The 13,867-nt window shown below is 50.2% G+C and overlaps 1 protein-coding gene across 2 annotated transcripts in view; it reads left to right on the plus strand.

Moving 5' to 3' along the window:
* Positions 1-13,867, plus strand: part of TSPAN5 (tetraspanin 5) — a 166,981-nt gene that overhangs the window by 134,368 nt on the left and 18,746 nt on the right. For both annotated transcript variants that reach the window (XM_084895275.1, XM_084895276.1), the window contains exon 2: positions 676-726. In XM_084895275.1, coding sequence (XP_084751401.1) covers positions 676-726 — 51 coding nt within the window. The remainder of the gene's footprint in view (positions 1-675; positions 727-13,867) is intronic.

The raw sequence follows: 13,867 nt of genomic DNA on the forward strand, positions 1-13,867 counted from the left end.
CGATTTTAAGACACATCCCAATTTCACCTCACATGGTTACCTTCTGTGTGTGTGTGTGTGCGCGCGCGCGTGAACATTTATGTTCTATTCTTAGCAAATTTTAATTATATAATACTGTAGCCACCATGTCAGACATTAGATTATCAGATCATATCCATCTTTTGACTGAAAGTATGTACCCTTTTACCCATCTCTCCCTGTTCCCCCACCCCTGGAAACCACTCTTCTCCTCCCGTTTCTGAGTTTGACTTATTCGCTTTTAGAGTCCACATAGAAGCGACGCCATGTGGTCTTTGTCCTCCTGGCTTGTTTCGTGTAGCATCATGTCCTTCAGGTTTATTCATGTGCTCCCACATGGCCAGTTCTCCTCCTTTTTTGAAGGCTGAATAATATGCCATTGCATACCAGTATATATACCCACTTTTTTTTTTACCTTACCCTTTTTAATGATGTAATAACTTTAATCAAGGGGCATTCTGTTGGTTTTTTTTGTTTGTTTGTTTTTGTTTTGTTTTGTTTTGTTTTCTGTTAAAGACTGTTACTCAGATTTTAGAATAAATTGGCTTCCAGCCAGGTAAAGTGGTAAAAGAATTGATTGAAAACTTTCTAATTTATATTAGTGAAAACGTGGTATTTACTCTTATATTTACACTGCTTTCTCTCTTTCTTTTTCAGTTTCTGGGAATAGCATTTCTTGGAATTGGACTGTGGGCGTGGAATGAAAAAGTAAGTTGAATATCATAAAAATGCACACATCTGGGTTGTTAGAGTCTGCACATAATACTCTATTTTCTTTCTCCTCTTTGAAACTGCAGAGTATAAACAAACATGGTTTGGGGGGCTGGGTGAAAAGATGACGGGATTAAGTAAAACAAACAAACAAAGAAACAACACCTAGACACAAACTCCAGTATGGTGATTACCAGAGGGAAAGGTGTAGGGGGAGGTAGCAGAGGGTAAAGGGGGAATAAATGGTGATGGAAGGAGATGTGACTTTGGGTGGTGAAGACACAGTGTAATATATAGATGATATATCATAGAATTGTACACCTGAAACCTATATAAGTTTATTAACCAGTGTCACCCCAATACATTCAATAAAAAACACACACACAACAAAACAAACAAATATGGTTCTTTAAGGAAAGTGTATTTGCAAAATAATGGCATATTTTAGGAATAGAGCCTAAACTGACCAGAATCCTATATAATCCTATATAATAAAGAGGTAATATGCAAATTGACCATCATTCCAACACACAAGATGGCCACCCCCATATGGTCAAAGATGGCCACCATAAGGTGGCTGGCAGGGGAGGGCAGTTAGTGGTGACTAGGCTGGCAGGGGAGGGCAATTGTGGGCAATCAGGCCGGAAGGGGAGGGCAGTTTGTGGTGACCAGGCTGGCAGGGGAAGGCAGTTAGAGGTGACTGGGCCTGCAGGGAAGGGCAGTTAGGGGCAATCAGGCCAGCAGGGGAGCAGTTAGGTATCGATCAGGCTGGCAGGGGAGTGGTTAGGGGGTAATCTGGCAGGCAAGCAGTTGGGAGCCAGCAGTCCTGGATTATGAGAGGGATGTCCGACTGCCCGTTTTAGGCCTGATCCCACTGGAGTGGGACATCCCTTGAGGGGTCCCAGATTGGAGAGGGTGCAGGCTGGGCTGAGGGACCCCCCACCTGTGCACAAATTTCATGCATCAGGCCTCTTGTATCTAAATAATTACAGAAGTAATAGTACACACACACAACAGAGACTGCACATTGGAATGGTATCAGTGAGCCAGAGGTACGTGCCCCATGGAAAGTTTCCTCCTGGCTCAGGAATTTCGATTATGCTCATCAATATCACTAAACTACCTGCAGCCTTCTTTCTCTTTTATTTATTTTTTAACCTTTTGGAAGCTTACTCAAGCCATAAAGATTACTATTATTATTTTTTTTTTTTTAGTGTGAGCGTTAGCATGGACAGCTGTTAGCATGTCCTGCGAAGGAAGCTGGATATCATGTGTGTGTGAATAGCAGAAAAACTTACCATTAATGCTAAAGAATGTGAACTCTTATCATTAGTGCTAAAGAATAAGAATACTGTCTGCTGATTGAAAGCATTTAGGAATATTTGAAACTTATGATCAATACAGGAGAGTAAAGGGAACAATCTGGAAACGGGGTGGCATGTTCTAGGCTGCAGTGAGGACACGGCGCCAGGCAGTGTGTGCTGAGCAGCACCCTCGTGGCCCCACGCCCCAGAGCACCCCTCCACTGGGCCCCCCACCTTGTAATTTTCCTGTGTGATCTTCCCTGCAGAGGCCAAGCACTGGGACTCCCCTCCCTTGTTTGGTACCCTGTTTCCCCGAAAATAAGACAGTGTCTTAAATTAATTTTTTCTCCCAAAGTTGCGCTAGGTCTTATTTTCAGGGGATGTCTTATCTTTCCGTGTGCTAGGTCTTATTTTCGGAGGATGTCTTATTTTCGGGGAAACACGGGTAGTAGGAGCCTTGGCAGCGTAGTATCCGCCCTGGTGCTTGGCCACACGGCACAGTTTCATCATCTCCCACCTCGTAAGAAGGAGAAGAGGTGGATGGATTGGTTAAAAGTTGTAAACTAAGAGGTTGGCTTAAATTTTCCCAGGAGATAGTTCCCTTATCTCTGTGGTATGTTACCCTTTGAGCTAGGCCAGAGCCCAAGCCAAGAGCTTCTTTGAAGTGTTCAACGTGTTAAGAAGAGAGGGGAAAACTCAGCAAGTCAGTAAACAAAAGCCCCTCCGATGCCAGTAGGGATTTCCACTACAAAAACAATGTTCAGATAGACAGCATCAAGGGGGTTTGAAATGAAAGACCTTCTGTTTATTTACAAAATACTGTGAAATGTCAGAAGGTTTAGGAAAGTGAGCCTCCTTCCAGGGCAGGGATTAGTGATGAAGGGAGGAGAGTGAAGTTCCCCAAACAGAGATGATTTTATCTCTAGAAACTTTTATGTAGAACACAGGACCTTTTCTTGGTTTAGGACTAGCTTCTGCCTCAATCCCTGGATTAGCCGGGAGATTTGTGTTGGTGGAAGCTCAGAAATTCTGCTTTGCGAAGCCCTCTGGTTGGCTCAGTGCTGGATCACACAGCTTTTTATAACTCCGCTTTAATGAGCGTCCAATTCCATCTGCTTTGAAAAGATGCTGGAAGGCATTAAATGAATGAATTGTCTAGTCTCGCAATAAACAGACAATTGGCTGTTTCGAAGGCTTTTTTCTCTCTTTGTGAAGTATAATTATCTTTTTGTTTCAACCGCTGCACCAAATGTCTCTTCTCTGATAAAAATCACAAAATTCTAAAACTAGCAAATATCAGAGCGAGGGGGTGATGCGGTCTTTGGGGGGTGGGGGAGATGTGGTATCAGTCCCTTCTTTGTCAGGGCCACGGGCAGTAAATGGAAAGTTTCTCTGGAGAGCTGACGTTACTTGGCCAAGGTCACCAGCTGCTGTGGAGCAGGCCTCTGTGTGCTGGGACCAGATGGAGGCGGCAGAGGGAGAGGACAGAGAGCAACCCAATTTGGTGTTGGACCTGGGGTGCGGCAGTGAGTGACGCAGAGCCCCTCCCCCCCCGCCCCCCCACGTCCCCCCGGAGCTTGCATTCCAGTGGGGGCGCTGTCAGGAGGCCAAAGATGTGCTCAGGCCCTGGTAAGAGCTGCTGAGAAATGTGAGCTGCAGGGTGAGGGCTGCTTAGAGAGTGGTGACTGCTTAGATCTTGTTGATAGAGCCATTGGGAATGGCCTCCTGAGGAGATGGCGTGGGAGCAGAGACCTGGAGGAAGGAGGAGGGATCTGCAGAGGTCTTGGGGAATAGCATTCTGGGTAGAGGACGGCCCTGAGTCAGAGACTTGGTGATTCCTAGGAAGAGGAGGAAGGCCAGGAGGCCTGGAAGGAGGGAACAAGGGCAAGAAGAATAGGGGGTGTGGTAAGGATAGGCAGGGTCCTGCAGAAGTTTGGGTGAGAGGAAGTCACCGGGGCATGTTGACAAGGGAGTGTCTAGAACTGGCTTTGTTTTAAGATGGCTCTGCTTGCTGTGTGGGGAAACAGCACAGCTTTGGGGCTGAACAGACCCGAGTCCAGCACTGGCTTCTCCATTTACTACCCGTGTGACTCCGGGCAGCTGTGTGAGATCCCCTTTCCTTGTTTGTGCAGTGGGAACACTAGCATCACCCCACAGGGTCGTTGTGCGGATTACAGGAGATGACCCCCAAGACAGCGCCCGCTGTACAGTAAATGCTTCTCAGCGACATGGGTCCCTCCCCTGGATGCATGTCTGTGGCGTGTCCACTCCCATAGGCGGACTGGGGCGGGATGGGACTTTGGAAGCTGCCTCCGATTTTAGGAGAGTTCCAGGCTCTGATTCATGAACCCCAGAGAATTGGTTTGGTCTGGGTGGCTCCTAAGGAGGATATGATGTGCATCGATCACCTTGGTAACTGCAACGGGTGCTGTCAAAGCCCGTTGGGTTATCGTCTCAGCTGGACCAGGCCTCTGACAGGATGAGGTTGGAGGTGAAACACAGCCAGCCACGGGTGGTGGGCGGCCTGCACCTGCGGGCGGTGACTCCAGCCTGTGAGTCAGTAAGGTTTCTCCCCCCCGCCCCTCCCCACACACACACACATACACCGTGGAAAGAGCAGGGACATTTACTTGAAAGGAGGCCTGAGGGCAAGTCTCTGAGCTGGGTCACGGCTGGGTCAGATTTAATACACATTTCTATGGGGATGGCAGAAACCCTGGAGGCGCACATTGTCATGCCTCATACTCACTTAATTCCAGGCCAAGTTTTAAACCAGGGCTAATATTACTATTGACTGTCACACATAATAATTAAATAACTCCTTTCTAAATTCCAAATGGCCTGTGACGATGCAGAGGTTGACTGAGTCTCCAGAGGAAACTGGTTTAGGTGCGGCTTTTCGGAAACAGCAGGAGCGGCTGTGTCAGAGGGAACATTAGCACGTAGGTGGCAGGAGCTGCTGTTGCCCAGCAGGCCTGGGGGCATCCAGCCGGGATCAGTTCTTTCATCCGAGTAACATTTAGTGAGCGTGTTGCTTGGGGAAGGGCTCGCGCTGGACTCCGGGATGTAATTCTCCAGTCCAGGGAATTTCCAGCCCAGGAAGGGCGCACATCGATGTGTAAAATGTATCCATGTACGCATAAAAGGTTGTAATAAGTGCTCTCACTGTTGGAAAGACCTTCCTTGCACCAAAGTAGACCCGTGTTCTCTTGGTTCGCGCTCCTTGGTTGTTGGATCCCACAGAATCAGTCCTTCTCCACATTGGCCCTGGAGGTGCTCAGGGTGGAGTCCTGGTTTCTTCTGAGTTTCTCGGCTAAACACCTGCTCCTCTTTGGGTGGAGTCCCTTCAACATCTTGGTTATGCTCCTCTGACCTCCGTCTCATGTGCCCTGTGAACCGTGGAGAGAGGGCTTTAGGGGATCTGGGGGTTATGTCCCCGGATTATGTCCCCGGGGGTCACGCTGTTGATCCCAGACAGTTCAAGTGGGTCTCAGATTCAGCAAGGTTTACGCTCTCCAGAGCCAGTGCAGGATTCCGCATTCACCAGCTGCCATCAGCGCATTCCCCGTGCCATTAGCGTGGTGTTCGCTGTGTGTTTTGATCAACCTGCTTCCTCAGTGCCTTCATCTGTGCAGGCCTTCCTCTGGTGCTTTGTCAGTGTGTCTCTCCCCCCCCCCCCCCCACCGGGGAAGTCCTGTAGGTCTGCATGCACATGGATGCTCTGTGTCCCAAGCCTCCTAGATCCATGGTCGGTAAACTGCGGCTCGCGAGCCACATGGGGCTCTTTGGCCCCATGAGTGTGGCTCTTCCACAAAATACCACAGCCTGGGCGAGTCTATTTTGAAGAAGTGGCGTTAGAAGAAGTTTACATTTAAAACATTTGGCTCTCAAAAGAAATTTCAAACGTTGTACTGTTCATATTTGGCTCTGTTGACTAATGAGTTTGCCGACCACGGTCCTAGATTATTCTGATTGCAGTCAAGCTTAGTTATTCCTGATCAAAGCCAAGGGCAGAGCCCGATGACATGTCACTAGACATTTCTTTTGGGGTTGACACTCATTCGCTTACATGTGCCCCTGGGTGTCATCAGTCAAGCGGTTTCTAATCCATCTACTTGTCATTACATCAGATTGTATTTCTGCATCTTGTCTTTCTGGATAGACCATCGCCGTCGCTTGAGCTCTGATTAACCAGCCTCGGGACTTAGTTGAACCTGCCACTTCCTTATTGAACCCATCTGGGTCATGGAGCATATCATGTTGTCATCCCGGGACTCAGCTGCCCTTACAGGAAAGCAAGGACCGAGGCGTGGTTTAGCAGCCCTCCCTTCCTGAAGCACTCTCCTCACTCGGCCTCCGAGATCTCCCACACACCGCAGCGCCTCCTCACGCTCCTTCGCTAATTCCAGCTCACCTCTTTGACCTCTAATTTTGCAGAGCCCCAGGCTCCGTCCTGGGACTTCTGCTCTAGGAGGTTGCATCCAAGCTTGGGGCTTTAAATGCCATCTAACACTGATGACTTTCAAATTGAGATCTTTGGTCCCGACCTCGTTTAAACTCCGGACTTGGACTTGGACTTGGGTAGTCAGTAGCCTGTCTATCATCTCCACTTAAATGGCCAATGGGCTTCTGGAACTTAGCAACCCAAAGCAACATTCCTGAAGTCCTCCCCTCCACCCCAACCCTGCTCTTCTCAATTGCAAGTGTCCTTCCACTTGCTCAGGTATTTAGACACTTTTCTTTCTCTTCTCTTATGTCACATCAATCTGTTAGCAAATACTGTCAGCTCTATTTTGGAAGTATATAGACAACCTGATTTCTTCTCACCATCTCTCTCTACTGTCACCACCATATCTTGCTTGCATGGCTCAGGCCCATCTCTGTGCGGCAGCCAGAGCGGTCCTTGTAAAATGGAAGGCAGGTTCTGTCACTTCTCCCCTCCAAACCCTCCAGTGAACTTACCATCTCACTCAAAGCAGTATGGGGTGCCCATTACTTCTGGGCTTTTATTTCTCATACTATGCCCTCCCCTGCTGCCCTCTGGTCCCTACTCATCATCTTGCTGTTCCTCCAAAATCTCAAACATAACTCACCACCCCAGGGCCTTTGCACATGCTCTTTACTCTCTGGCATGCTCTCCCCCAGAGATCCACTTTCCTTTACGACCTGTCTGCCCAGATGTCACCTTTGCCCATAGGCCTTCCTGGTTTATTTAAAGTAGCCACTCTCACCCACCCTGGGTCTTCCTTCTTCCTTGTGTTTCTCCCCTTTTTCCACTAAAAAGTCATCTCTGTGAGGCTTTTGTTCATTTCTGTATTCCAGTACCTAGAACATTAACTGGCACAAAAAATTATTGATTACGAAAGAAAGATTGAGCAAAGGAATGATGAAAGCATTCTTTTCAACCCTGGCTATTTTGTGGCCTGTCTGATTCATGTACAGAAGTCGGCATTTGCCTCAGATCTCTAGTCAGCACATTATATTAACAGCATGAAGGGAAGTAAAATGACATGTGGTTTCTGATGTGGGCTCCGATAGTGGTACAGTGGTAGGAACAACGAATCCACTAATTCTGGGTGTCAGGAAAGAGAAGAACCACTCGTTTCTGGCATTAAAATGAGAATCTGTACAGGATTGTCGCAATTTGTGGAGAAATTAGAGGCACCTCTCCTTTCCCCTTTTGCCCACCCTTTTTGTGAATGACTTAAATCTTTCGGTGGAGACGAGAGACAGAGTGATGGATCACTGACAGCCTTGCAAGTGAGGTGCTGCCTGCAGAGGGGCTGCGGGCCAGGGGACACTCTGCTTTTCAGAACGGGAAGAGCTCCCTTCACTGGCCTCCCGTGTGAGTTTGGGGTTCTACTGCTCCTCCTGGCCCTTCCCTCACCTCCCCCCTCTCTCTCCCCCCCTCCCCGTCCCCGTCCCCCCCATACAGACACACACACATAGCACAGGCCCACCAGGCGGATGGAGGGTATAAACTGGCCTGAAAACTCCTTGAGGGCCGGAGCCTGTGTTCCTTGCCCTTCTGTGCTCATGCTTCCCACACCACGGAGGCCCGGAGGACGTGTGGCTACGTGAGAGAACGTGCAGAAAAAACCTCACGCTGTAGAAGACCACGCAAGATACATAGCTCTTCACACAGGGGTTCCATTTTCACTTCTGGGGTCTCTGCACCTAGGATTCAACTTGTAGGGAAGGATGCCGACTGTTTCGGAGGCGAGGAGATCAAGCCCAGAGAAGCACCCTGGGAGTCTGACCCTCTTCCTGTCCTGTCCTGCCCCCATCATCCTCCCTCACATTCACCCAGGTGGGCTCCGTAGGGAACAGGGAGCCAGGGGCCTGAAGGAAAGGGCTGGCATTTTCCCAACTCCTGTGGGGGATGAGGGATGGGCGATGGGAGTTGGAGGAGCTGCAGCCCAATCTTGCTCTTCTCCATGGCTTTCCTGGGGCTGCTACCCACCCCTTCCCCCACCCCGCCCCCACTGCCTGTAATTGTGGTCTCACGTTGGAACCTTCTAGTTGCTTCCTGTCACAATCGTACAGCAGGCTCACTTTGGAAAAGCTCCCTGTTTTTCCAAGAAGGCACGTTAGAGGAATGAGACTCAGTGACCCAGGCAGTTCCTCACAGGAGGCGGTGGGTGGCAGTGCCTACTCCGTCACTGGAACAGAGAGAGACATGCCTGGCTGCTCTGAGGCTGCTTCACAGAGACATTTCTGAGTTGCTGCAAAATACTTCTTTGAAGCTTATATGTTAGCGACTGAAATGGTGCAAGTTGGTCTGCATCTCTCTTCCTCAGTTATCCAAGTCATCCCCTCCAGTTCCCTGTTGTAGCCCAAAATCTAAAAACCAAACAGCCTTGCTCAGTACCTGGAAAGCTAGTGGACAGCCTGGCATGCTGTCCCGGTTGGACAGTGAGAATTTACATGTTCTCCTTTTGTATGTCCCCCCAAGCTTTACTCAGGGTTTTTTTCAGGAATGAAAATCAGGTGGGGTCAGAAGTTCAGTGACTTTGTGGTTCCTTCTCAGATACCCCAGTCCTACTCTTGTGTGAAGGCCCAGGCCCAGGCCCAGTGACTACACAGGGCTGGGTAAAACCCCCCAAACCTAACTTGGGGTTAAAACGTTCTCCCTTGGGCCCCTGAGGAGGGGAGCAGGGCGAAGCCTCTTTCCCTGCTTCCTCCTGCCGCCCGCCCCCCACACCAGATGCTCCTCTGCCCACTTCCTTCCAGGGCATCGTGGGGGCAGGGCTCTGCCATCTGGGCTGGCAGATGGGGAAGGGGTGATGCCTGGTCCTCATGGAGCTCCTGCAGGTCCTCTGCCCAGTGGTTCCCGGAGCTCAGTGCGTGTCACTGCCCAGAGGCCGCCTGTTGCCCCGCTCAGGTCTGGCCTCCCCGCCAGGGCTCTGGCCTCCCTGTGAGCAGGACCAGCGATGGGACCTGGTGCCCGCCTGGGCCTCCCTGCGGCTGCTGAGTTGCCGGCCCTCATGGAGGCTGTGGGATGGCCGCCCTCCCCCAAGGCAGGTTGCAACCACAAGGCAGGAAAGGGTAACTGTTAGTCTCCCTGGGGACCTTTTATGACAAGAGAAATAGGGAGACCACGTGTCTTCAGAGCAGCTGGTCTTCCTCTCACCTCTCATCTGGGCCAGCCTTGAGTGATGCTGCCCCCACGCCTTTGCCCCTCACCCCCCAGACGGCCAGGGTCTAGCGGGCTCCCTTTGGCTCATGTCCCAAGCCCTCCCTCTGGGCTCAGCAGCCATTCCCCAGCCAGGTGGGGGTTGGGTGTGCAGGGTGGTTTGCCCTGTCGGGAGGTCTTTGATGAAGGTATAGGGCAGGGTTTCCTGTGTTCTGTCCCAGGTTGTCTTCCTGTGGACACTGGCACACACCTCACCTCCAGCTCCTGGGCCACTCCTCTCTGAGGAGCTCATTTTCTTTAAAATGTCCTATTGGTCATCCGTTGTCAAGGAGGGCGATGCTTCTCTGCCTCTAGAAAAGCTGTTGCCTTTAGCCTAAGGGGAGGCGGGGGGTCTGGGTGAGGAGGTTCTGGGAGAGCCCGGCCATGGTCTCATCCATCTCAGGGGGCGCATCTGGCCTAGTGTGGGGCAAGCATTCCGCAGGCCTGTGTCTGCTTCTCATCCAGCAGCTGGAAGGAATGTGCTTGTCTAGGCCAAAGCAGAAGATCCCCAGACCTGGGGGGTGGACTAGGGCTATTTTTGCATTTCTTTTCCGTGTGTGTGTGTGTGTGTGTGTGTGTGTGTGTGTAGAGAAGGAACTGAGGCTTGCCAGGTGGCACACGGAGGCGGCGCTGTGCTGGGTGGAACAAACCACAGACACTCCCGAGGTTTATCCTTGCGACGATCTGCAGCTTCGCTTGCCTTTTCGTTTCTGCACGTGCAGGAAACTCTCCTGGGGAGAGGAGTTACGCTCACTCAGCACATGGTCCTTTCGTGTGGAGCCTGGGGAAGAGGCTGCTTGCATCCCCGAGGTCACTGACTGTCTGAGGGCTGTGGGGGAGATGCAGGTTGGTGGGAAGAGGGGATGGTTTTTCATTCTTTCTGAAACATACAATGTTCATGAAACCATTGGATGGGGAGGTCTCCCGGGGACGGGGACACGGCTTGGCGACAAAAAGGTCATTCAGCAGCAGTGACTCTTCAGGACCCAGGTGCCCAGTCAGGGCCTCCACAGCAGAGGGTCGCCCTCAGGTCAGGGTGCCACTGACCCCATGACCTGGCTGGTCAGTGTGCTCCCCACACCCAGCTGACTTCTCGCTGCTTCCCCCCACGCCCTGCGTGCTCCCAGCTTCCAGCCCTCAGGGCTGTCTTCTTCTCTGGGCTTTTGCTCACTTGTAGATTCTCCGTTCTGCCTTTACTCTGAGCGTCTGAGTGACTGCCAAGTCAGTTCCCGCCATTTCCGTTAAGCATGACATGGGGTGTGGCCAGGGCAAGTTGGGTGAGCACCTGCCATGTTTATGTCTTCCTCTTGGTCTAGCCTTGTGGTCGGCAAACTGCAGCTCGCGAGCCACATGGGGCTCTTTGGCCTCTTTAGTGTGGCTCTTCCACAAAATGCCAAGGCCTAGGCAAGTCTATTTTGAAGAAGTGGCGTTAGAAGAAGCTTACGTTTAAAAAATTTGGCTATCAAGAAATTTCAATCGTTGTTGATATTTGGCTCTGTGAACTAACGAGTTTGCCGACCACTGGTCTAGTAGAACAATGCAATGGGGATGAACTTGGACTGAATTCTTATTGTGTGCCAAGCACTTAGCATAGTGTTTGTATTTACTCGCATATTTTCTCCCTCCTCACAGTAAGCTTATGGCATGGGGTGCCGTTTTTCACCCAAGTGGAAATTGAGATGTAGGTAGGTTTGGTAACTTGCCCAAGATCGCACAGGTTGTAAGTAGCGGAACTGGGATTTGGCACAAGGTGTCTGTATTAAAATGCCCTGTCTGTCTCTCTGCCACACAGCCAGCCCTGACCAGGTGACCCTCTCGTGTGTTTCAGGAGATAGGGGAAGGGGTAGGAGTCAGGCGGGCTTGAGTGCTGTACAGGTGGTTAGTGTAGGACTCAGTGCTCTCAGCCACACCCAGAGCCAGCTTGTTTGTTTGTTGGCTCCCTAATTCTGTTATAATGATACTAGAGGCCTGGTGCACACATTCGTGCATCAGTGGGATCCCTCAGCCTGGCCTGTAGGATCGGGCCAAAACCAGCTCTGGGACATCCCTGAGGGGTCCCAGATTGCAAGAGGGCCAGGCTGAGGGACCCCACCAGTGCACAATAAGGGCCTGGGTAGGATGCAGGAGTTTGGCCAGCCAGGCAGGGCCCACAGGAGGGCTCCAGGGCTTGTCTGGCCTATCTTGCTCAGTCCCAATCGGCCAGACCTCAGCAGCAGGCTAACCTACCAGTTGGAGTGTCTGCCTTTCGGTGGTCAGTGCTTGTCATAGCGAGCAGTTGAGCGGCCTTAGCATATCATTAGCATATTACGCTTTGATTGGTTGAACAGACTACTGGGCAACTGGACACTTAGCATATTAGGCTTTTATTATATAGGATGGCCTTAGGCATGTTCCCTTACTGTGTTCCTCTTTAGACACATGCTAAGTTCTGAAATCTGTCTAGTACTGAATGGATAATGGAAACCACCTATTTTTACCAGAGGATAATTCTTCAAGGCTTCAATGGATGTGTCAAGAGCTAGTTTTCCAAAAGCCCATTTGTGGAATGGCTAATTTGATGAATATATGTGATTCTGTCAATTTTTAAAGTGGGCTAGTATTCATTTCATCTGTATAGCAGCCGTTTCTGTTCTTGTTGATTTGTTTTTGCCTCTGCTGCCTGGGCGGCCACAGGTGTAGCCTTAGATGACTGTGGGGCAGAAGAATATGGATAGGGGAACATAAGGTGTGGGTACAGAGAATTCGTACACATGACTATAATCTTAATGTAGCAATGAAGAATCTATAAGGAAGTCCTCTTATATTCTTGAGTCTGAAGTATTTGAATGAATTTTTCTTGTGACCTGGAGTCTTGGTCTTTGGTGCTCTCTCTTACTCTTCCCCTTCCTGTCTCTGAGAGTGCTATTCAGAATTCTGCTTTCACGGCAGCCAAAGGCAAAGGAGAGAGGAATCAGTACACACAGCTAATTGATCTGCTTCTCCTCCATTTATCCTCATTCTAATTCAATTCCAGGGGATATGTGCAGACTTCCCACGAGGTCCAGCATCCCTGCCCTCCCCCGCTCCCAGGGCTTCGCTGCAGGGTGCACGCTGTGGAGAAGAGCTTCCCACTGTGATACAGATGGCGGCTCCCTCCCAGAGCGCCCTGCTCCCACGCACAGCAGGTCTGGGTACAGCAGGGAGCAGCCAAGGAACATTCTGCATTTCCTTATCTCCCAGCAAACTTGAGTTCTAATAAGTTGGCATTTAAACCCAAGGACTGAACATTCACATTTAGATGGAGAGTTGGAGCTTAGATCATGCATTATTTGTTGGTGACATAGGCAAAGCATCTCAAAGTTCCATCTGGAACTCATGTCCTTATTGATGCTGAATTGCTAGGGAGTCAACGTGAAGGAAAGCTGTTTACACCGGCCTAATGGTTATGTTGACTGGAAACACCAGCCAGCCCAGTAAAGGGAGCACCCCCCATACTTTATTTCCAGCATAAAGTGTGAGCTCCAGTTTTGATCACAAGTGTGTGTGTGTGTGTGTGTGTGTATTCACATACCTGTGTAGGTGCACCCATGCAGCTCTCACATGTAGTTTATCCAAAATGGTGGTTGTATTATGCAGAGCTTTCCGGGTGCAAATACAGACCCAAAGGGAACCAGCTCATCCAATCAAGGGGTTTTCATTTGTGGTCAGTCCAGGTGTTATAATACGATTAGAATTTTCCCTTCCTCCCAATTTTTTTTTTTTTTTTAAGTCCTGGCTTTCTATATCTCACCACAGAATGATCTTTTCCATGTGATGGAATGCACACTGCAGGTGGCCCCAGAACTGGACATTTCACAGCTTCGGCCACAGGACAGGGACCTCTGCTCTCACCCTGGTTTCCAGGGAAGGGCATGCAGGCTGCCGGCTCTCACTGAGGCACGGGGTCCTGTGAGAACGGGCGCCCGAGGGCTCCCGGAGCGGATGTGGGGGAGAAGGAGTTCTTACAGGAAGGGGGAATGTGGTTCCCCAAAGGAGAGGGTGGTGCCCACAGGTTCCCAGCAGACAAGGTGTCTGCTGGTGGTGTTCTTACAGATTCCTGAGGACTTACCTCAAATGCACGTCTATTTTAAGTCACTTGGCAGACTTAACTGTAATCTTAGATTTTTTTTTTCCTTCCTGC

Source organism: Pipistrellus hanaki (genome assembly GCF_964339955.1).
Source record: "Pipistrellus hanaki genome assembly, chromosome: 1".
Lineage (NCBI taxonomy): Eukaryota > Metazoa > Chordata > Mammalia > Chiroptera > Vespertilionidae > Pipistrellus > Pipistrellus hanaki.